This window comes from Lathyrus oleraceus, chromosome 2, assembly GCF_024323335.1.
Source record: "Lathyrus oleraceus cultivar Zhongwan6 chromosome 2, CAAS_Psat_ZW6_1.0, whole genome shotgun sequence".
Lineage (NCBI taxonomy): Eukaryota > Viridiplantae > Streptophyta > Magnoliopsida > Fabales > Fabaceae > Lathyrus > Lathyrus oleraceus.
In genome coordinates, this window is record NC_066580.1 from 197206233 (window position 1) to 197229540 (window position 23308).

At 35.7% G+C, this 23308-nt stretch overlaps 1 protein-coding gene across 1 annotated transcript in view; it reads left to right on the forward strand.

Annotated features, from left to right (window-relative positions):
* Positions 1-11934: 11934 nt before the first annotated feature.
* LOC127122583 (uncharacterized) overlaps positions 11935-23308 on the forward strand; it is a gene marked incomplete at its 3' end in the record, with an annotated part of 69337 nt that continues 57963 nt past the window's right edge. The window contains exons 1-3 of the mRNA XM_051052892.1: positions 11935-11958; positions 12066-12400; positions 12636-12870. Coding sequence (XP_050908849.1) covers positions 11935-11958; positions 12066-12400; positions 12636-12870 — 594 coding nt within the window. The remainder of the gene's footprint in view (positions 11959-12065; positions 12401-12635; positions 12871-23308) is intronic.

Below are 23308 nucleotides of genomic sequence, written 5' to 3' on the forward strand. Positions count from 1 at the left end.
ATCTAGGATAAATCCCTTGGCCATTTATTGAGTGATTTGAGGGGATTTGAGATTTTGTCCATTTAAAAATGCATTTTAATTCATTTTAAAATTGATTTTTAATTATTTAATATGTTTAAAAATATTGTTGAGTTATTTGGTTGACCTTGTGATGTTTGACTTTCTGTTTGGCCTTTATCATGGTTGATTTAACTTTTGTTTGATTAATACCATTGAATTTAGGGGGTTAATGAAATGTACATTTCATCCCTCAAAATGAATGGATAGTATTGATCATATGAATTTCCTCCTGTGATCAACTTGGGTTTCTATTTTCCCTCCCCTCTTCATCTTAATCCCTATTCTTTCCCAATCCACTCATTGACCAATGAAATCTCAAGGATCAATTGCTAGTTGATTCATCAATGACCTTGTGTCAGATGAATCAACATGAGCCTGATTGAGATAGGTTCATCCCATTTTAATTTTGTGTGGTATGTTTTAGGAGTATGGTTCTTGGTACCATATCTCTAACATGCATTAACACCAATATTTTTACTTCCCGATCTCAGATAGTTGTGACTTATACATAAGACTAATTATGATTGCTTAACATAGAGCTAAATTTTCCCCACAGGGCATAGCATTATTTTAAGTGAGATTGTAAGTCTCCCATTCTTCATGGCATTGTGTTAAGATTTGACATTTTTTCCATTTGTGAGAGCTAGTGCCATACTTGTTGATTTATCCAAGTTAGAGCCATTCTCATAGATGATGCCTTGATTCATGTCTTCATACTTGTGAATGAATGGTTGATTATTCTCTAAAGAATAACTTAAACAATTAAAATCTTCACTAACATTTGACTAACCTCTTATTAATATTGCTTTACTTTCAAGTCATTTACTTAATGCAATTTAAATTCAAGTACCTTTATCATTTATTGCCATTTACATTTCATGCAAGATGTTTATGTTTAAGTAATCTTCATTTTGCTCACTTGAGCCATATCTTTGTGCTTGTATATATTGTGTGCCTTTTATTTTGTTCTGTTTATGGTCTTAGGACCTTAAAATACTTAATAAACAATAAAAACCCTAAAAAATATATATTGGTGGACTGTTAGACCTTTGCCCTTGAATTGATCTGAACTTTTAGACTTAGTAGTAGGCAGCATTCCCTTTGCTTTGAAGGACTTGGCTAATGCCATTACTTTGAGACTGAGACTTCTTTGACATTGCCTTTCATCTGATGCAAGCTTTGAGTTTACCCTTGGGTTCATCTGTCACTTAGTCTCTGTGCTTGATTATTTTATTGTTATTATTGATTGTGTTTGATGATTGTTTATGTGAGTTTGCCAAGGAAATATTTCATCTGATACATTTGAAGACAATTGAGGATTGCTCGCTATTGGAGTGCTAGCTTGGATGTTTTGTCTATCTTTATTTGATGCATTAGTCTTCATTATTAATTGCTTGGATGTTGCTTATGCTTGTTGCTTGCTTAATAGTCTAAAGGAAATGGGTTTCTATCTGACGTTCTTGTCTTGTAGATTTCTTCCTATTGGTCAGATCTTTTCAACTCTTAACTTCTATTCTTTTTTAGGGTAGTCTCTTCATCTCCTCCCTCTTTCTTTAATTTCAAAATCTCTCTCTCCTTTCAAAAACTTTCTTTATTTGTATTTTCAACTTAGACATGTTTTAATGGGTAGAAACTTTGGCCTTATGCTAATGAATTTTCAAACTTTTTGTTCTTAATCAAACTTGTGAATAAGTTTAATTATATTGACTTCAATTTCAAAAGAAAAAAATAATTAACAACTTCACTCAAATCTTTTGGCCTTGGTGCCCCTTTTTTCTTTATACTTTTGTTAAAATCAATCCACCAACCTTTGAAATTTCTACCATGAACTACGGGGTTTTGATCCCTAATTTATATGTTGGTATGTAGGCATAAGACCAAAGGTATTGTAAAACACACAAATATCATAAATGAATTATTTTCTCATCCCCCGTTCTATTTTTATCAGACATCTTTTTAACAAAAACACTTGCACATAAAAAAGGGCTCAATAGGAGTACCTAGGACACTTTGGGTGATAATATCTTCCCTCTGTGTAACCAACCCCCTTACCTGTAATCTCTGACATTTTATTAGTTTTGGTTTGAAAACTTCTTATCTTTGGGTTTTGTTCGTAATTTTCCCCTTTCCTTTGGAAACAATAAAAGTGACTCTGATTTTCCAACGACGTCAGGTTTATCCATAGCTTGATGGTCACAAATGCATCGCTACAATGGGATCACGACTCTGGGAACTTTTTAGAACATGCTCTACAGGTTTTTATCATTAGTACACTCCTTTGGGATGGTTCTTAACCCGGTTCCATGCTCGTGACTCACAACAAAACCTTTTATTCTTGGTTGATCCGATCAGTCTCATCAATATCAATGGATCTTGGGTGTTAGGTGTTGATAAGGTGAAAACCTTGATCCACCAAAAATGGATGATTGATCTTGATGATGACTTCATTCATCCATTCACCTCTGTTTGTGTTTGCCTTGTGTATAATCCCTTATGTGTGATTGTTGCATTCATGCATTCATGCACATCATAACATTCATCATAGGAATAATTTTCAAGGAACTAAGGTCGTATTTGCAAATATTTTCAGACCATGGATTATGGACAAAGGAACACTAAGAGATACGATATCGGATGTCCGGATTTGAAAGAGTTAAGGAAGCTAACATCCTTTGTAGTTGATCTCTTGGATTTCAAGGAACATCATGGAAAGGTTTTATCTGTGCTGTCTACCGAGGTTGTTGAAGGACTTTTGAGTGTCTTGGTTCAGTTCTATGATCCTCTCTATCGGTGCTTCACCTTTCCCGATTATCATCTTATGCCTACATTGGAGGAGTATGTTTATCTCTTGGGTATACCCGTATCTGATAAGGTGCCTTTTAGTGGATTGGAGGAGATTCAGAAATCTCAAGTCATAGTTAATGCTCTTCATTTGAAGAAACCTGAGCTTGATGCAAATATGACGAAGAAATGAGTTATCCGAGGTCTGACTTCTGAGTTTCTGATTGGGAGAGCTACCACTTTTGCTCAAGCTGGTAGTATGGACACCTTCGAGGCTATCTTCGTATTGCTTATTTATGGTCTAGCATTGTTCCCTAACATTGATAACTTTTTCTATGTTAATGCCATTAGAATCTTCTTGATTGGGAATCTTGTTCCAACTCTATTGGTGTCGCGACACGAAAAATACCCGAGCGTAAGGAACGCTCGAAATATAAACAAAACAGAGTCGCCACCGAACTTTATTTATTCCCAAAAAGGGAAAGGGGAAATATCGATAAAACCCACGAAAAGAAAAAATAAATGGTCATCGCAACCAAATCAGGTTCGGGAGTCGGTTATGCAAGAGGAAGGTATTAGCACCCCTCACATCCATCGTACTCGATGAGACCCATTTAGTTAGTTTCGTGTTAGAGTGTTAGCTCGATATCGTTTGCGATCTTCTACTTATTGGGTGAGGAAAGAGAAAGAAAGAAAGGAAAGACTTAGGCTTTTTAATATTAATGTGCCTGACAAGATTTTGCAATCCTGCTCCTACGTATCTTCAGGTGCTATGAAGAACTCAAGGCATACGTAATTCTACCCAAAGAGAACTACTTGATGGATTGCTTTTATAGAGAGTGATGCTTGGATCACATTTGAGCAATTAAATCTTTACTTGATTCTCACTCTTGGAGGTTGAAGTCTTTGTTTGTTTCACATCAAAATAGTTGTCGCATACTCTTTTCTGAAAAATTTCTCAGAGTCGCACAAAGGCGGAAAACAAGTTTGATAAGTTTGAATTTATTTTTAAGCGGAGACAAACATCCAAGCAGGGAGCTCTACTGCAGTACTCAGATGCTCGAAAAGGAAGAGGCCTAAGCCCAATCACTCTCTTTTCATCCAAAAGTTTGTTATGAAAACGTGTGGCAAATTAGGTCAAAGTTCATTAACGGAAGACGATTAATCAGACAAAGAGCTCTACAGCAGTGTCCAAATAATCGGGAAAGAGAAGGTCGATACCCAATCAATCTTTTTCTTCTATAAGAGAAATTACCTAATTCTAGTAATTATTGTATTTTAATATGGAAGACGAATGTTTGAACATTGAGCTCTACAACAGTATCCTAACATTCGAAACAGAGAAAGTCTAAACTTAATCAGTTTCTTCCATTTTTTTTGTGAAAGGATTTTAAAAACAGGGGGACGACTTGACGTTGGATCAAGTGTCAGAAGTTAACTTATGAAAATAATTTGGATGTGGCGGGGGTGAGAAAATATAGGTTTGATTTATTTGAATATGTTTTATAATTGAAGACGATTATTCAAACAGGGAGCTCTATAGCAATGTTCAAATAATCGGAAACCGAGGAAGGTCTAAACCCAATCAGTCATTTTTCTTCTCAAGTATTATGAAAGAATGTGTGACGAACAAAGTCAAGGTTTATTAACGGAAGACGATTATTTAGACAAGGGGCTCTACAGCAGTGTCCAAATAATCGGAAAAGAGAAGGTCGATACCCAATCAACCTTTTTCTTCTATCGGAGAACCAAACTTAATTCTAATAATTAACGTGTTATTTATAATGGAAGACGAATGTTCAGACATAGAGCTCTACAACAGTATCCAAACACTCGGGAAGGGAAGAGGTCTAAACCCAATCACCTTCTTTTTCATTCCAAATTATTATGGGAAATAAACTTTTGAAAATGTAAAGCAACTTGACGTTGGATCAAGTGTTTGATTCAATTTTAATTTTAAAATTGATCTTGAAAAAGTTTTGATGTGATATGTAAAAATTTTGATTATGTACGAGGGTTGATGAAAAAGTTTGTTTTGTGTAAAATCAATTTATTTACAAATTGGTAGTTTATACAAGAATGAAATACCTAGTTTTATTTACAGGATTATATTTATATATATATATATATATATATATATATATATATATATATATATATATATATATATATATATATATATATATATATATATATATATATATATATATATATATATATATATATATATATATATATATATATATATATATATATATATATATATATATATATATATATCGGAGAACCAAACTTAATTTTAATAATTAACGTGTTTTTTATAATGGAAGACGAATGTTCAGACATAGAGCTCTACAACAGTATCCAAACACTCGGGAAGGGAAGAGGTCTAAACCCAATCACCTTTTTTTCATTCCAAATTATTATGGGAAATAAACTTTTGAAAATGTAAAGCAATTCAATTTTAATTTTAAAATTGATCTTAAAAAAGTTTTGATGTGATATGTGAAAATTTTGATTATGTACGAGGGTTGATGAAAAAGTTTATTTTGTGTAAAATCAATTTATTTACAAATTGGTAGTTTATACAAGAATGAAATAACTAGTTTTATTTACAAGATTATATTTTTGATATATATATATATATATATATATATATATATATATATATATATATATATATATACATATATATATATATATATATATATATATATATATATATATATATATATATATATATATATATATATATTTATGTTATAATTTTCTAATTAGTTTCTAATTTTCTAATTAGTCCCTAATTGTTTTTAATCCCTTTTTAAATTCTAATTCTAAAAAGAAAGAAAACGAAGCTAAATTCTAAGAAAAACATTAAAAATCTAAAAGTTTCTAATTACTTCCTAAAATCCTAATTAGTCATTAATTATTTTGTTAATTTTAGATTTGCTTTTAATTAGTACTAGTTTTCTAAAATATTAATTTTATATTATATGTTATATTAATTCTTTTAACATAAAACTAAATTATAAAAATTGTATGAAATGAAAACAAAACAAAGAAAATCAATGCACATGAAATGGAAAGATACAGTTACAGTAAAATATGAAAGAAATATGGAAAAGAAAAACCAACTTACTGCGATGTAACGTTCTTCTTTCTTCAATACCGTGCAAGAGTACGACCCCATCTGGAAGCTCCGAAACGCGATGGAAAAGAAAATCAAAGTGAATACGATGATGATTACAGTTCTTAAGGCTTAGGACCGTGCTTCTTGCAAAAATAGTTTTGTGTTCTCGTCAAGAAAAAATACGGTTCTTCTTCTTCAATAAGCGCAGGACTAACTGCGGCAGAGACCACAATCTATGCGTCAGGCAAACCCTTCTCTTACGTTTTGGCTCGATTTGGATGTGAGCGCCACAGTGCGAAGCAGAGCCGTGGTATCCGACTGCAGATAGTTGTGTTGTTCGCCGATGATGGTGATGATCTAAGCATTAACGGTTATACGTCTTTAGCGAACCTGATGTTCCATTTCTTCTCCTTTGATTTCCCTTTTTTGCATTGTTGTTGTCATATTGTTATTGATGATGTTCCGTATTGGGTCGAACATTGACGAAAAATTGTTTTCAGTATTTCCATTTTGCCGTCGCGCACCAAGTATTCGATAAAATGCTCCAACTGAATTTCTTCTTCTTTGGTTATTTGAATCAGCGGTTGTTGTGTGTTCTTTTTTTTGAAAAATTTGATGGCTTTGTGTTGTTGGTATTAAACGGAGGTTATGGTTGTCATGAGTAGAGTTGAGTGAAAGAGAGATAAGAGGTTTATGTGGTAAGTGCTGAATGGATGAAGTTTTGGAGAAGATAATCTTAGTCTTTCTTGAGGAGGAAGAAGGTGTTTTGCTCTGTTCTTTTCTACATCAAGTATCTTGTGATTTAAATAAGAAGAAATGATACTTAAAGAAATTATGTCTAATTCATGTGGGTTGATCACATGCCACGAACCTTCCACAACCATGCGCCAAGTGTCTCCTTCTTAAAGGAGAAATTTGAAGATATTTTGCACTCTTTCTAACTCTTAAATTAAATGATAATAAAAATTAAACTTCACTAATTAAAATAAAAATAATAAAAATAAAATTGAATTTAACACACAAATAATTTTAATTAATTTTACTAACTAAATTGGCTAAAACATAAAAATAATCGGAAAAAAAATAGTAATAACAAAAATCAGGCGTAAAATGTCCAAAAAATAAATTGAATTCACTTAAATGATCGAGACAAAATAAACTTCTCAAAAATATACAGGTTTTGATAAAATTTTGAAATAAAAATTGTCTGGTTTAAAGGCTCAGATTGATTGAAATGCGACCGAAAAAGTAGTCGAAAAAATAAAAGGAGTGTGTCAGATTAAACTACGCAGATCGTAGATTAATAAAATTGACGTTTGCAAGCTCAGTTTTGAAATTTTTCGCCCGCTAATTCGACATACAGTTGAGAAACGGTGCGACCGATTTGTCTGTAGATCCAAAAAATTAACCTAGCTGAAATTCCAAGCACTATGCGAAATAAAATGCATGTGGTGACAAGTATAAAATGCAAACATCTAGTGAATGCACTGATTCACTGACTGGATAAATACGAACAGACAATTAGACGCAGATGAATCTCCCTTGGACCATTTGCTTCTCATTCTCAAACACAAACAAAACCTATACATATATTCAGACAACGACAACGCTCTTGATTCTCACCTTCTGAACCTCTGAAACAAGATGTAATTGAATGAATGATGCACTGAGATCGAGAAATCAAGTCTTTCGACTTCTTAATCAACATATGATGAATGAAGGTTACTAAGATAAGATAAAATGCCAAAACTCCTGACTTTTTATCTAAAATCTTGATAAATTCTTTTTAACTGATGAAATGCATGACAAAATGGATCGATTCATGCTATGTTGATACGAGTGAAAAACTCAGGGTAAAATTTAGGGTATGACAGTTGGGTGACATGTACTTTTCTCTACATCTAAGGAATTCTAAGGGTAGTGGAACCATTGTGTGTTGCGTCCCTCTTCTATACAAGTAGTTTATTTCTCACTTGCCCCAGACACCAATCTTCTTGGAGAACAAGCAATGTCTATGGTGGTCTCAGAGACTTATGTCTCTTACTAATGATGATATTACTTGGTATGATCATGTATTTGATGGCTTGGAGATTATTGATAATTATGGTGAATTCTCTAATGTGCCTCTCATTGGCACACAAGGAGGAATCAACTACAACCCTGTTTTGCCTCGTCGTCAACTTGGGTTCCCCTTGAAAGATATACTTAATAACATTCAATTAGAAGGTCTGTTCTATCAAGAGGGTAAAGATCCCCAAAATTTTAAGGTTAGGATGGTGCGTGCGTGGCATAGTGTCCATAGGAAGGGAAGAGTCGAGCTTGGACCGTGTAATTGTGTAGCTTTGGAACCTTACACTAGTTGGGTGAAGAAGAGAGCTTTGGAGCTTAAGACGTTGTATGCTTGTGAAAGACCTATGTCTATGGTTGTGGCTGAGCCATCAAATCTCCCTAACCAAGATGTAGAGGAGTTGGAAGATGCACTAGCTAAGATGAAGCGAGAGAAGGACCTCTGGGAAGAACGATTCCATGCTTTGAATCGAAAGCAAGTGAAATTGCAACTTGAGTTAAAAGACAAGGATGTACTCATTGAGATACTCGAAGATTGTGCAGCTAAGAGAGAGAGAGAGAGAGAGAGAGAGAGAGAGAGAGAGAGAGAGAGAGGATTTATTTTCCTCTAGTATTCCTTAGTCTTTCGGTGCTTGGAAGAAGATCAATGATCAACTCGTCAACGAGAAAGCTCATATGAAGACCGCTTACGAGTCAGAGATCAGACGCATTCGAAGGAGGTACACACCTTTAGCCAGTTCATATGATGTGGTTGATAGGGATCCTTAGGATGCTATTTTTCTTTTCTCTTGTATTTGCATTTTGGTTTCTGAAATTGCACTCAATGTAATCCTTCCAAAAATTTATGAATAAAAATGAGATTTTATGGTCAATTCAAATTTCTATTATTGATTATTATTGTTGAAATATTTGCAAACAAGGCTTTGTATGTTCCTTGAAAATAATAAAATCAAAAACATTGCATTCATGCATCATTTGCATCACAGGTTTCTTACATTCTAGCCCTTCGGCCAGGTGTCTCATGATCTTCATCTTTGTATCAGTCAAGTTGACGCATCAATACGACACTCGCGCTAATCGTCAACGCAAGATGGATAATTTGGAACAAGAGAATCATGACATTAAGGAAGAAGTTGTTAGACTTACCACTCTTATGGAGTCTCTCATTGCAACTCAGATTCAGGCGGCTCCAACTCCTGCAACTCTACAACAACGGACAATCATCTCCGAGATCATCTCAACACCAGTGTCGGTGGCTCCTGTCAACCAGCCTGCACACTCTATGCCTACCGGATTCCCTTGGGGAATGCCTCCAAATTTTGTGCCTAAAGGTTATGCTCCTACTATTTCTCCTATCCCGACATCTTTCCCGGTCATGTCTACTCCTTCTCATGTTGTGCATGTTATGCCTCGTGTTGAGGAGACTATCTATCATTTTGAGCCGTATGAGGGTCGAAATATGTATGAGAAGATGGATGAGATGAAGGATCAATTTCTAGAGATGAAGAATGAAATGAAGACCCTGAGGGGAAAAGATTTGTTTGGAAAGAGCGCTTATGAGCTTTGCTTGGTGCCCAATGTGAAGATCCCTGTTAAGTTCAAGGTCCCTGATTTTGAGAAATACAAGGGGGACACTTGTCCTTTAAGACATCTTGTGATGTATGCCCTCAAGATGTCAACCTAGACAGATAATGATCAGTTACTCATTCATTATTTTCAAGACAGTTTGACAGGTGTCGATATTCGTTTGTACATGGGTCTAGATAGTGGTAGCGTTCATACTTTCAACAACTTGGATGAGGCCTTTGTCAAGAAATATAAGTACAACATGGATATGGTGCCTGATCGTGACCAGGTTCAGTCGATGTCTCAGAAGGAAAAAGAGACGTTTAAGGAATATGCACAGGGATGGAGAGAGCTTGTCGCTCAAATCAGTCCTTCGTTGGAAGAAAAGGAAATGACGAAGATCTTTCTCAAGACATTAAGTTCATTCTACTATGTCCATATGATTGCTAGCGCTCCCAATGACTTCACCGAGATGGTGAACATGGGGATGCATCTAGAAGAAGGTTTTTGTGAGGGCTGATTGTCTAGAGAATAAGCATCTACTAGTAAAAAGTATGGGGGTGGTTTCTCAAATAAGAAGGAGGGAAAAACAAATTCAGTATCTGTGGAGAGGCGAAAAAGGCCTTATATAAGGAAGAATTCCAGATCTCAATAGCATCATCAAATATCCTTTGTCATTCCAATGTTTACCGATAATGTTGTCATTCAATCAACACCGGTTAAACCTCAACAAAAATAACAACAACGTACTCATCACAGCACCAATCACAACAATAATCAGCACAATAATTATGAGAGGAAGAAGGTCTTGTTTGATCCTATTCCGATGACCTATACCTAATTGTATCTCTATCTTGTCGTCAAGAATTTGATTCATCCCAAAAGTTCTCCGCATATGCCTGAACCTCTGCCATGGTGGTATAAGCCAGATCAGCATTGTGCCTATCATCAAGGGGCACCCGACCATGATATTGAGAACTAGTATCCGTTGAAGTATGAGGTTCAACGATTGATAAAGAGTGGGATGGTGTCCTTTGAGGACCGTGCACCAAATGTTAAAGCTAATTTGTTGCATGCTCATGGTAACTCCTTTGTAAATATGGTGGACGGTTTTCCTGATAAGTACAGAGTTTTTGATGTCTGACGTATCCAAAGGTCTTTGGTAGAGCTGTACAAGACATTATGTCTAATTAGCGAGTGTGAGCATGATCATGGTGGTTGTATCATTTGCAGTGTTAATTCACGTGGGTGTATGGTTGTGAAGAGGGACATTCATAAGTTAATGGATGAAGAAATGATTCAAATCCAACAAGCCAGGGATCTGGGCGATGATGAGAATGTGATTGTTCCGATTTTCAAAACTTTTGAACCAATGGTAATTCAGTATGACAATAGTAAAAGAAGCAATAGATCGGTACCGCCATTGGTAATATGGTTGGAGGTCTCAGCCCCATACACACCCGATAAAGTTGTGCCCTACAAGTATGATGTTACTATGATTAAAGATGGGCAAGATGTTCCTCTTCCCACAGCTAATTCAGTAGTGAGCATTGCTGATGTTGTCAAGGTGACCCGAAGCAGCCGAGTATTTGGTCTAGTATCCTCGAAGGTTGTGGAGGATGTCGTGGTTGGGAAGAAGGCATATGTTCCTTTGGTTGATCCTGTTAACACTCCAATATGTCAGTCTGGTGAATCCAACAGTTTGAAGGTTAAGGATGATAATGATGAAGTGCTCCGACTGATAAAGAAGAGTGAGTTTAACGTCGTGGAGCAGCTACTCCAGACGCCTTCCAAGATTTATGTCTTATCTCTGTTGATGAATTCCGAAGCACAACGAGAGGATTTACAAAAGGTGCTTGAGGAAGCCTATGTTGAACATGATGTTACAGTTGATCAGTTTGATCACATTGTTGCTAATATTACTTCATGCAATAATTTGAGTTTTTATGATAAAGAGCTTCTAGAAGAAGGCAGGAATCATAATTTGGCTCTCCATATATCTATGAACTGCAAGGTGGATGCTTTGTCCAACGTCTTGATAGACATTGGTTCGTCTTAGAATGTTCTACCCAAGTCTACTTTGGCTAGGCTATCTAATCAAGGAGCACCCATGAGATATAGTGGTGTAATTGTAAAAGCATTTGATGGTTCTCGTAAAACTATCATTGGAGAAGTTGACCTCCCAATTAAGATTGGTCCGAGCAATTTCTAAATTACTTTCTATGTAATGGATATTCACCTGGCCTATAGTTGTTTATTGGGTAGGCCATGGATTCACGAGGAAGGTGCAGTCACGTCGACTCTGCATCAAAAACTCAAATTTGTCAAAAATGGGAAGCTTGTCACCGTTGGGGGTGAGAAAGCACTGTTAGTGAACCATTTATCATCTTTCATGTATGTTGAAGCCGAGGAAGCTGTTGGAACTCCGTTCTAAGATTTATATGTGGCTAATGTGATCCAGAAGATAGGGGCATCCATGTCTTCTTTGAAATATGCACGAGAGATTGTTAAGATTGGTGACACATACAAGTGGGGACGTGTCGTGGAAGTGATTGAGAACAAGAATAGGTCCAGTTTGGGATTTGAGCAAGGGCCGTTTAAGAAAGAAGTCAATGCTATGCAACAGATTTTCCATAGTGGAGGGTTCATTGACAAAGAAGAACAACACTCAGCTACGATCATTCATGAAGATGAAGACGAAGAAGAAGAAGAAGATAGTGCCAATTTTGTAACGCATGGACAGATTTGCAACAATTGGGTTGTTGTTGATGTTCTTGTTATAATTCATCGTTTAAAGTAATATGTCTTATTATTGATAGAAAAATCCTTCTCATATGCCTAAGGGAGAAGTGAAAACATTATCAGGCATTTTCAAATTATCATCAATAAAATGCAATTTTATTCATCCACATCTATGATGTTTTTACTTTTTTCTTTTTCTGAAAATGGTAAATAATAATATTTCCCATATTTGTATAATATTTGTTTGTACTTCATATTTCTAAAATCAAAATATCAAATCATTATGCAGGTCGATTCTCAAACCCATTGAAAACATTGACCATACTCCCTCATCGAACTTTGATTTCCATGTGTTTGAAGCCGGAGAAGAGAATGATGATGAATACGTTTCTGATAAGTTATCACGTTTGCTTGAGCACGAGGAAAGAACCATTCAGCCATTTGAAGAAAAGATTAAGTTTGTCAACTTGGGTTCCGAAGATGATATCAAGGAGGTCAACATTAGGTCACAGCTTCATCCAGAGGTTAGGAAGAGGTTGGTTGAGCTTCTCCGAGAGTACTCTGATGTGTTTGCCTGGTCTTATCAAGACATGCCAGGTCTTGATACCGATATTGTGGAGCATAGATTGTTGTTAAAGCCAGAATGTCCTCCAGTCAAGAAAAAGTTAAGAAGAACTCATCCTGACATGGCAGTGAAGATCAAGGAAGAAGTCCAGAAGCAAATTGATATCAGTTTCCTTGTTACTTCCGAATATCCGCAATGGATGGCCATTATTATGTCTGCTCCGAAGAAGGATGGAAAAGTTTGCATGTGTGTTTATTCTAGAGATTTGAACAAAACTAGTTCTAAATATAAGTTTCCTCTACCACACATTGATATGTTGGTAGATAATACAACTAAGCTCAATATCTTCTCTGTTATCGAGTGATGCCTTTCAGCTTGAAGAATACTGGTGAAACATACCAAAGAGCCATGACCACTCTTTTCCATGATATGATGCATAAAGAGATTGAGGTCTATGTTAATGATATGATCTCCAAATCAAAGTTTGAAGATGAGCATGTTGAGCATTTATTGAAGCTATTCCAGTGTTTGTGGAAGTACAAACTCTGCTTGAGTCCCAATAAATGTACATTTGGTGTCCGCTCTGGTAAGTTGTTGGGATTTATTGTTAGTGAGAAGGGTATTGAAGTTGATCCTACCAAGGTCAAAGCGATACAAGAAATGGATGCGCCCAAAACTGAGAAGCAAGTCAGAGGTTTTCTCGAGCGCTTGAACTATATTTCAATATTTATATCGCATATGACTACTACATGTGCACCTATATTCAAGCTCCTTCGGAAAGATCAGTCTTGTGATTGGGACGAGGATTTCCAGAAAGCTTTTGAAAGTATTAAAGAATCTGCTTGAGCCTCTGATTTTGTCCCCGCCTGTTAAAGGAAGACCTTTGATCATGTATTTAATTGTGCTTGAAGAGAGTATGAGTTGTGTTCTTGGTCAGCAAGATGAGTCTAGTAACAAAGAATATGCTATTTATTACCTCAATAAGTAGTTCACTGATTATGAGACTCGATATTCTAAGCTTGAGAAGACATGTTGTGCTTTTGCTTGGGCTGCTAAGCGTTTGCGCCAGTATATGTTGAATCATACTACTTGGATGACCATTTGGCTCACCAAACCGATTAAAGGTAGTGTCTTGGCTAACCATTTGGCTCACCAACCTATTGATGATTATCAGTCAGTGCAGTTTAATTTCCCTGATGAAGAGATATTATATTTGAAGATGAAAGATTGTATTGAACCATTGCTTGAAGAAGGGATAAAGCCTGGTTCCCATTGGGGCATGGTATTTGATAGAGCAGTTAGTTCAGTGTGGTAATGGCATTGGGGCAATGATTATTACTCCTCAAGGCACTCATTTTTCGTTTACAGCTAGATTAACCTTCAAAGATGGTAAGCCTTGGTACCATGATAGGCCAACTCATGTATTTGCTATGGAAGAGATCAAAGATGGTAAGCCTTGGTACCATGATATTAAGTGTTTCCTCCAAAGTAAGATTTACCCTCTTGGGCATCTTTGAAAGGCAAGAAGACTTTGAGAAGACTGGTTGGCAACTTCTACCTGAATGGTGATGTGCTTTACAAGATAAATTTCTATATGGTTTTGCTCATATGTGTGGATATACACGAAGCAAACCTATTGATAACAGAAGTTAATGAAGGTTCATTTGGTACTCATTTCAATGGACATGCTATGGAAAAGAAGATGTTGAGAGCATGTCACTATTGGCTGACAATGGAATCTGATTGTTGCAAGTACGTGAAGAAATGCCACAAGTGTCAAATCTATGCGGATAAGATTCAATTTCCTCCGACACTTTTGAATATAATTTCCTCTCCATGGTCTTTCTCCATGTGGAGAATTGATATGATTGGCATAATAGAGCCCAAGGCATCAAATGAACATTGTTTAATTTTAGTGGGTATTGACTACTACACGAAGTGGGTTGAAGCGGCATCATATGCTAATATGACCAAGCAAGTTGTTGTGAGGTTTATCAAGAATCAGATTATATGTCGATATGGTGTGCCAAGTAAGATCATTACTGATAATGGATCGAACTTGAATAAAAACATGATGGAAGAGCTCTTCAATGACTTCAAAATAACACATCATAATTCTTCTCCCTACAAACCCAAAATGATCAGGGTTGTGGAAGTTGTGAATAAGACTATTAAGAAGTTTATCTAGAAGATGGTTATGACGTACAGAGATTGGCATGAGATGCTCACATTTGCTTTGCATGGGTATTGTACATTCGTCCATACTTCGACAGGAGCAACCCCCTTCTCTCTTATTTATGGGATGGAAGTTGTGCTCCCCATGGAGGTTGAGATCCCATCAGTGTGTGTGTGTGTTGATGGAAGCTAAGTTGACTGAAGTTGAATGGTGTCAGACCAGGTTTGATCAGTTCCATTTGATTGAAGAGAAAATATTGACTGCCATGTGTCATGGTCAGTTATATCAGCAAATAATGAAGAAAGCTTTTGATAAGAAGGTCCAACCTCGTGTGTTCCGAGAAGGGGACCTCGTGCTCAAGAAGATTTTATCTTTCAAACAGGATTCTAGGGGCAAGTGGACTCCTAATTATGAATGCTCATATGTTGTAAAGAGAGCCTTCTCAGGTGGTGCATTGATACTTACAACTATGGATGGTGAAAATTTCACTCATCATGTGAATGTCGATGTAGTTAAGAAATACTTTGCCTAAAAAAGAAAAGAACAACTCGCTAAGTTGAAAACCCGAAAGGGCGACTTAGGCAAAAATGAGCGTCTCGGTGGATTGAAACCCGAAAGGGCAGTCCAGGAAAAAATTAGAGACATAAAATAATGGGAAAAAAATTATCCTGGTAGATTGAGTACCCCACCTTGGCGCAATCTAAGCAAAAGTTAGGGATTATGGAAAGTAATTGCATCTGGCTGGTCCTGATCATTGCAGCAGCATCGCCAATCAGTTGGTTATGATTCATCATTCTCAACCAAGGATTAAGTGGATTTCAAAGCCGATAGGGAGAGTAGTGGCAATTATATTCAATGTAGCCCTTTTTCCATGTACATTACCATTTTCAAACTTTGTAAAGATCCATGGAGTCCGTCATTCGCGGACTACCATTCTATTAAATAAAGTTGAGCCTTTATCCATTTGGTTGCTATTATTATTTGTTTATGTTTAATAAATTTGAATTTTTATGATGATAATTTGAAATAAATAAATCAACGAATAACCATTTTTCTGAAATAATAAGGAATTTACTTTAAGAACATCGGATTTGAAAAAGGAATGCCAACAACAATCTAAGAACGGTAAGTCTTGACGTATGAAGCATTGTTGCCTTCCCCAAGCAGTGCTTGGAGGTTTTTTCTCCCCAAACAGTTTGTCATTTATCCCCAGCAGGGTTGATATGTTATTCTCCTTATAGTTCATCATCTTACTCCAGTTGAGAGCCTTTGTGGATTTTCATCCTCAATTTGCATTTTTAGGATTGAACCCTGGATCTCCAGTAAAACCTTTATTTGGTTTTTAGGTCCCCATCACACCTTTATTTGATGGTTTCTCCCTTTATGAGTCCCTACAGTCTGGTTGATATTTTTGTATCTTGGAATTAGTTTATTTCTCAATCTCCAAGAAGAGTCTTGTGACTTATTGTTTTCCTTACGAGGAATATGTTGTTGTTTGCATCATCGTATGGCGCCTGATTTGTCCTGATGGATTTTAATCCCCAGTGAATCCCCCACAGAGTTTATCTTGATTATTGAAATATCCAGTAGAAGTTTGTCTTCTCACGAGTTTCTCACTCAGAGTTTTGCCTCTTTGTGTGATATGGATTCCCCACGGAGTTTCCTCTCCTGGTGAAAGATCTCCTCATTCAGACAATATTTGATTCTGAGCAGTTTTGTTATAGTCGTCCCCGGTAGGGTTGTCTCCCATTTGATATGGTATTGACCTAAAATCCCCCACAACGTTGACTTGTTGCTATGAAGTATATATATATATATATATATATATATATATATATATATATATATATATATATATACATCCCTCATCCTGAGATGTGGATCCTCAGCAGATCTCTCTTATTCTTAGCATGTTGGTTGATATCCTCAGCATTGCTTTCATACCTGGTGAAGTCGCCAAGCTGTATTTTCTCCTCTCCCAGAGAGTTTTAGCTTTAAGCAAGATCTTTGTCAACCATTTCTTATTACCTAGCAATTATTCCTCCTCTCCTGAGAGTCAAGTATGGAAGTTGGTTTTGTTTTAATCCTCGTGACTGCTATTGATATATATACTCTTTATTTCCTCTGAGCGTTGAGTCTTCAACAGTTTTTGGTCGGATGCATGTTCTCCATGTTTTTCCCCAACCAGAGTTGAGCATTGAATTTGGATTGTGATATCCCTAACCTTCCTTGTGTGCGTAGTTGTGTGTTATCCCCAGGGAATTGAATATTTGAAGATAGGATTTATATCCTCGATGATATATTTTCATCCCTAGCAGGTTCTCTAGTTGGTGTTCCCATCTTGTTGAGATTAGCCGAGTATCTAGTTGTGATGATTGGATCTTCATTTTTGTATCTTTTGTACTCGTTCGTCAGCATAATCATATACATGCTCATGCATATACATGCATATGCATATCACTAGATATTTCACTATGCATTTTACGCATTTGACCTGATTTTTCTGATCCTCGGCTTTGGTGTTATCATTTCCCCATGCAATTTTGGTGTGTCTGTCCTCCTTCATTGTAGAGTGTCATCCCCTTAAGCAGAAAGAGCTTATCATTTCTTCTTCCCCATTGAGTTATTTCCTCGTGGATGATTGTTAATTTTGTTTCCTCCCTAGTTCATTTTCTGGATGGAACCACTCCCCTTAAGTTATATGCTCATTGGGTTGAGTCTTGTTTGACGGTTTCTTTCTAGTTCTTGCCTAGATATATCTTTTGGTCTTCCGAGAGGTTATTACCCAGTAACTGGTAATATCCTTCTTGATGTTGAGTACTTTACCTATGTTAATTTACCTAGTAATCGGTAAAAGGTAATTTACTTCTTTGATTTCCTCAACGGATTTACTTTCGTTTCTCCAACGGGTTATCTTTTCACTAGTAGATTATCATTGCTCGATTACCTAGTAACTGGTAATAGTTTATCCTTTGTTCAGCTGGTCGCTTTTTCTGTGATCTACCCAGTAACTGGGAGTTAACAAAAACTTTCATTTATTTTTTTCTCCGACAGTCTATCCTTGATATGTTTACCATAATCGGTAATGAATATTCTTCCTTCGGTCATCTTCCCAGTAACAGGTAGATGTAAATCTTATCTTTCTTGTGGTTGATCACCTTTGTTAAACTGCCCAGTAACTGGTAGTTGGTGATTCTTCCCGGTAGTTTATCCTTGATATGTTTACCGTAACCGGTAACGAATATTCTTCCTTCGGTCTTTTGCCCAGTAACTGGTAGATGTAAATCCTATCTTTTGAGTATATTGCCCAATAACTGGTAGTATAACTCTTTCTTATGGTTGATCACCTTTGTTAAGCTGCCCAGTAACTGGTAGTTGGTGATTCTTCTTGGTAGTTTATCCTTGATGTATTTACCGTAACCGGTAACAGATATTCTTCCTTCGGCCTTCTACCCAGTATCTGGTAGATGTAAATCCTACCTTTTGAGTATATTTCCTAGTAATTGGTAGTATAACTCTTTCTTATGGTTGATCACCTTTGTTAAGTTGCCCAGTAATTGGTAGTTGGTGATTCTTCCTCCTTTCCGGGTAGTTTATCCTTGATATGTTTACCATAGCCGGTAATGGATATTCTTCCTTCAGTCTTCTGCCCAGTAACAGGTAGTTGTAAGTCCTACTTCTTCATTTTCCCCAGTAGGCTATTCTTACCCAGTAACCAGTAATGGATATTCCTGATTTTCCTTAGTGAGTCATCCTTGATATGTTTACCCAGTAATCGGTAACAGATGTCCCTCTGCCCGAGTGTATTATCTTCCTACCTAGTAACAGGTAGTATATAATATATCTCTTTTCCTCCTACGTTGAAGTTTGACATCCTCGGTTGAGTTCGGATTCGTATTTCTTTGTAAGATCGAACTGCTTGTCCCTACTAGATATTTTCCTGCTATATTGGTGTTATCCTGATACATGCAGATTTTGTCTCCAGTTTGAGTCTTTCCATTGGTTCATTTTCATGAAAATCCCCTCGTGTCTCCAATAGTTTTTAAGTCATAGCCTGGCCTAAGCATATCATATTATCCCTAGAGTCTATGTCCCCTAAGTGAGTGATTTGTGCTCCTGTGGACTTTCAGTTTCTTCCAGATTCTTTTCCTTTGTGGCATATATCCCCCACGAAGATTATATTTTTCATTCATATCATATGCATCATGAGGTCTTTTAGGGACCAAAATTTGTTTCTTGTTCTTGTTATTTAAGTCCATTCTACCGCATTGATACGAAGATTTTAACCTTCACATCTCCGGATAGAATGACCTTAAATAGGGGCAGCTGTAAGACCCCAATTTTGACCCCTATTATCCCTCATGCCATCTCATAGCTTTGCATTGGAATTGGGATCACACCTTGGTATCCTCCTCACCTATCATTCATTGGGTTTGAATTGGGAGAGATCACCAAGCATATATGATTGTATCATACTTTACTTTCTTTGTTTACTAACCAAAAATATGTCTAGTGTAGCTTAGTTTCTTTTGTAGGAAATATGTGTGTCCATTTGTGCCTCACCAAGCTTACAACTAGGGTTTAAGACCCTCAACGCAAGAGATCAAGCAAGAAAATATCCACAATGGTTCTAAGAATCATATATGGCACCCCATGTTCTTTATTTGACATTTTGATCAAGAATTCATCAAGAGTTTAGAGCTTGTTTGCCATGGAAGCCCTAATTCATTTAGGTATCTTGTGTGCCTTCCTCAGCAAGTTTATTCAACATTTGGTCAAAGATATCATGGAATACTTAATTCTATTTCATAATAATCATATATGATCCTCCATGAGCCCCTAAGATCAAAGTAACTTCAAGTGTGCAAGTTGGTTCAAGGAGGTTGACCATAAAAGCCAACTGGTCAAATCTAGGGTTTCCTAGACCCTATCTCCTACAATTTTTGTCATATGAAAATGATTCCAAGAGAAAAGTTACTCTTTATGATATTAAAAACATATTTTATGTTGGCATAAAGAGCTAAGTTTGATTGGAAAGTCATTTTTATGGTGAAAGATTATTGGTAATTTTGTTTGTGCCCTAGATAGAAGGCCAGCTTTTAAAAACCATAACTTCGTTAGTTTTTATGATATGAAGATGATCCAAGTTTCATGATTAATTTAAATATGTATTATTCAACTTTTATTCTTTGAGAAAGGTAAAATTCTATTTTCAAGGTCATGTACTATAAGGAAACATTATAGGTCCATTTTGGTCCTCATCATTGAACAAGCAAAATTCCTCAACTTCTAAAATCCATAACTCCATCATGCAAGCTCCAAATGGTGTCAAATTTGTGATAAAGTTGAACAAAATTGAAAGGTCTACAACTTTTTATAAGGAACCAAGTTCACTTTAAGACCATATCAAAAGTTATTCAAGGTGGAAAGAGGGGTCATTTGACTTATAACTTCGAAAATTTCTAAGTATGTTTGATTCTTCCAACTTCAAGACCAGAATTCTCCATGTTAAAAGCTTCAAATGGAAAAATACCCAACATCAAAGTTGTTCCTTATGATGATATATTTCCAAATAGATAAATATCACTTCATTTGGATAATATTTGGAGCACTTGTACATGGGTTATGTTCATGGCTTAATTTAGCAACTTTTCAAACTCCAACTTTGTACAACTTTGCATGGCTTCATGTGATGACCTCAGTAGCTTTGTGGCATGAATTGTAGTGGATTATGTAGCGGTAAATTCATGGCTATCGAGCTATTGGATAACTCAACTCCAATAAAACAAGAGTTCCCACCACGCTTTTATTATTTCCAAAGGAAAGGGGAAAAGTACAAACAAATCCCAAAGATAAGAAGTTTTCAAATCAAAACTAATGAAATGTCAGAGATTACAGGTAAGGGGGTTGGTTACACAAAGGGAAGTTAGTAGAACCCAAAGTGTCCTAGGTACTCCTAGGGAGTCCTTTTTTGTGTGCAAGTATGTTTTAGTTGAAAAAGATGTTTGTTAAAAATTGAATTTGAGGATGAGAAAAGAATTCGTTTATTATATTTTTGTGTTTGACAAGACCTTCGGTCTTATGCCTACGTACCAACATAAAAATGAGGGATCAAAGCCTCGTAGTTCATGGTAAAAATTTCACAGATGGGTGGCTTGATTTTTAACAAAAGCTTAAATATCTTTTGTTATCAATGGGAGAATATTGAACCAAACATCCACCAATAATGAGTGCTTTACAATATTTAAGAGGGATGGCTCTAACTTGGATTAAATCAACAAATATGCCATTAACCCCTAATAAATGGAAAGACTTACAATCAACATATCATGGAATTGGAGAATTATATCTCAACCAAATATAACTCAAATCTAAATGCTCTCTTTATGAAAAGTTTAACAGAAAAAGGCACAAAATGGCCAAAAGGACTTGATAAGGTTGTTAGTCCTTTTTGTCTTTTTGAAAGTTAAGTCAATATGATTAAGTTCATTTACAAATTTTATTAAGAAAAACGTTTTTGAGAATCAATGGCACAAGGCTAATTTTTCTACTTATTAAAGCAAGTCTAAGTTGAAAACAACAAACAAAGAAAATTTTGAAAATGAGGGAGAGATTTTAAAATTAAAGAAGGAGGGGGAGATGAAGGGACTATCATAGACAAGATTTAAAAGTTCAGAGTTGAAAAGATCTAACCTATGGGAAGCATTCACAAGACAATAATGTTAGATAGAAACCCATTTCCTTTGGACTATTGAGCAAGCAACAAGCATAATCTTCCAAGCAAATAATAAGAAGATCAATGGTATAAAATAAAGATAACTAAACATCCCATTAAGCACTCCAAAAGCAAGCAGTCTTCAATGTCCTTTAGATGTATCAAATGAAATATCCCTTGAAACATACTCACAGAGACAAGCATCGAATGATATTAATAAGATCAAAATGATAAATCAGACAAGAGAGAAAGTATAACAGATGAATCAAAGGAGTCTCTCAAGGCTTGTATCAGATGAATGGCATTGGCCAAGAAATGGTCTCAAGATAATGGCATTGGCCAAGTTCTTCCATAGCTCAGGGGTGTTGCCTACTTTAAGTCTAATGCTTCAAACCAAGTCACAAACAAAGGTCCAACAGTCCATCAATACATTTTTTTAGGGTTTTTGTTGTTATTAGGTATTTTAAGGTCCTAAGACCACAAGCAGAACAAAATCACAAGCACAAAGAATATATCACAAGCACAAAAGTATGGCTCAAGTGAGCAAAGTAAAAATGACTGAAACATAAACAACTTGCATGAATGTAAATGACAATGAATGATAAAGTGCTAAAATTTAAATTGCATTAAATAAATGACATTAAAGATAAAGTCAATACAAAGAAATGTTAGTGAATGTTAGTGGAAGAAGAAAATTATTTAAGTCATTTTTTGGAGAAGACTCGATCATCCATTGATAAACATGAAGACTGAACCTGAACATCATCCATGAGAAGGGCTCCAACTTGGATAAAATCAACAAGTATGCCACTAGCTCTCATAAATGGAAAAGAGGTAAAATCTTCATGCAATACTATGAGGAATGAGAGACTTACAATCCCACTTACAAAAATGCTATGCCTTTCTGGACAAATTTAGCGTTATGTTAAGAAATTGTAATTTTAGGTTTGGGGTGTTCCATTTTGTACAAAAAATTTCATATTACTCAAAGTTTTAATGTTATTTAGAAACGAGTTCTTGATTGCAATGTATGCGTGATCACCATTTTTATACTTTTGTATCAAATCATTTATAATTATGTTATTTACTTTCTTTTTAAATTTACTTTGAGGTTATTTACATTGCCATTTACATTTCTGCGTTTCTTTACAAACGTCAACGTAATTTTCAACAAAAAGAGCATTTTCGAAATGTTCCTAAGTGATAAAACTTGAAGAGAATTAAAGCAGATGTCCTAGGATCAATCTAGTAGATCTTGCGAGTAACCAAAAATATAGAATTTGGAAGACTAACGCTTATTTACCAATTTCGACGGTAAACAAATTGGCACGCCCAATGGGCCAATGCTTAAATCTTTGAAGTATATAAAATTTCTTCATTTATAGTTTCTCTAACTTTGTTGCACGAGATTAATAAGTGGGAAAGTAGCCACAAATAACGAAGCAATACCAAAAGGGAGATACGTAAGAAGGATGATGATTCGGAAAATAACAATGGAGAACAACC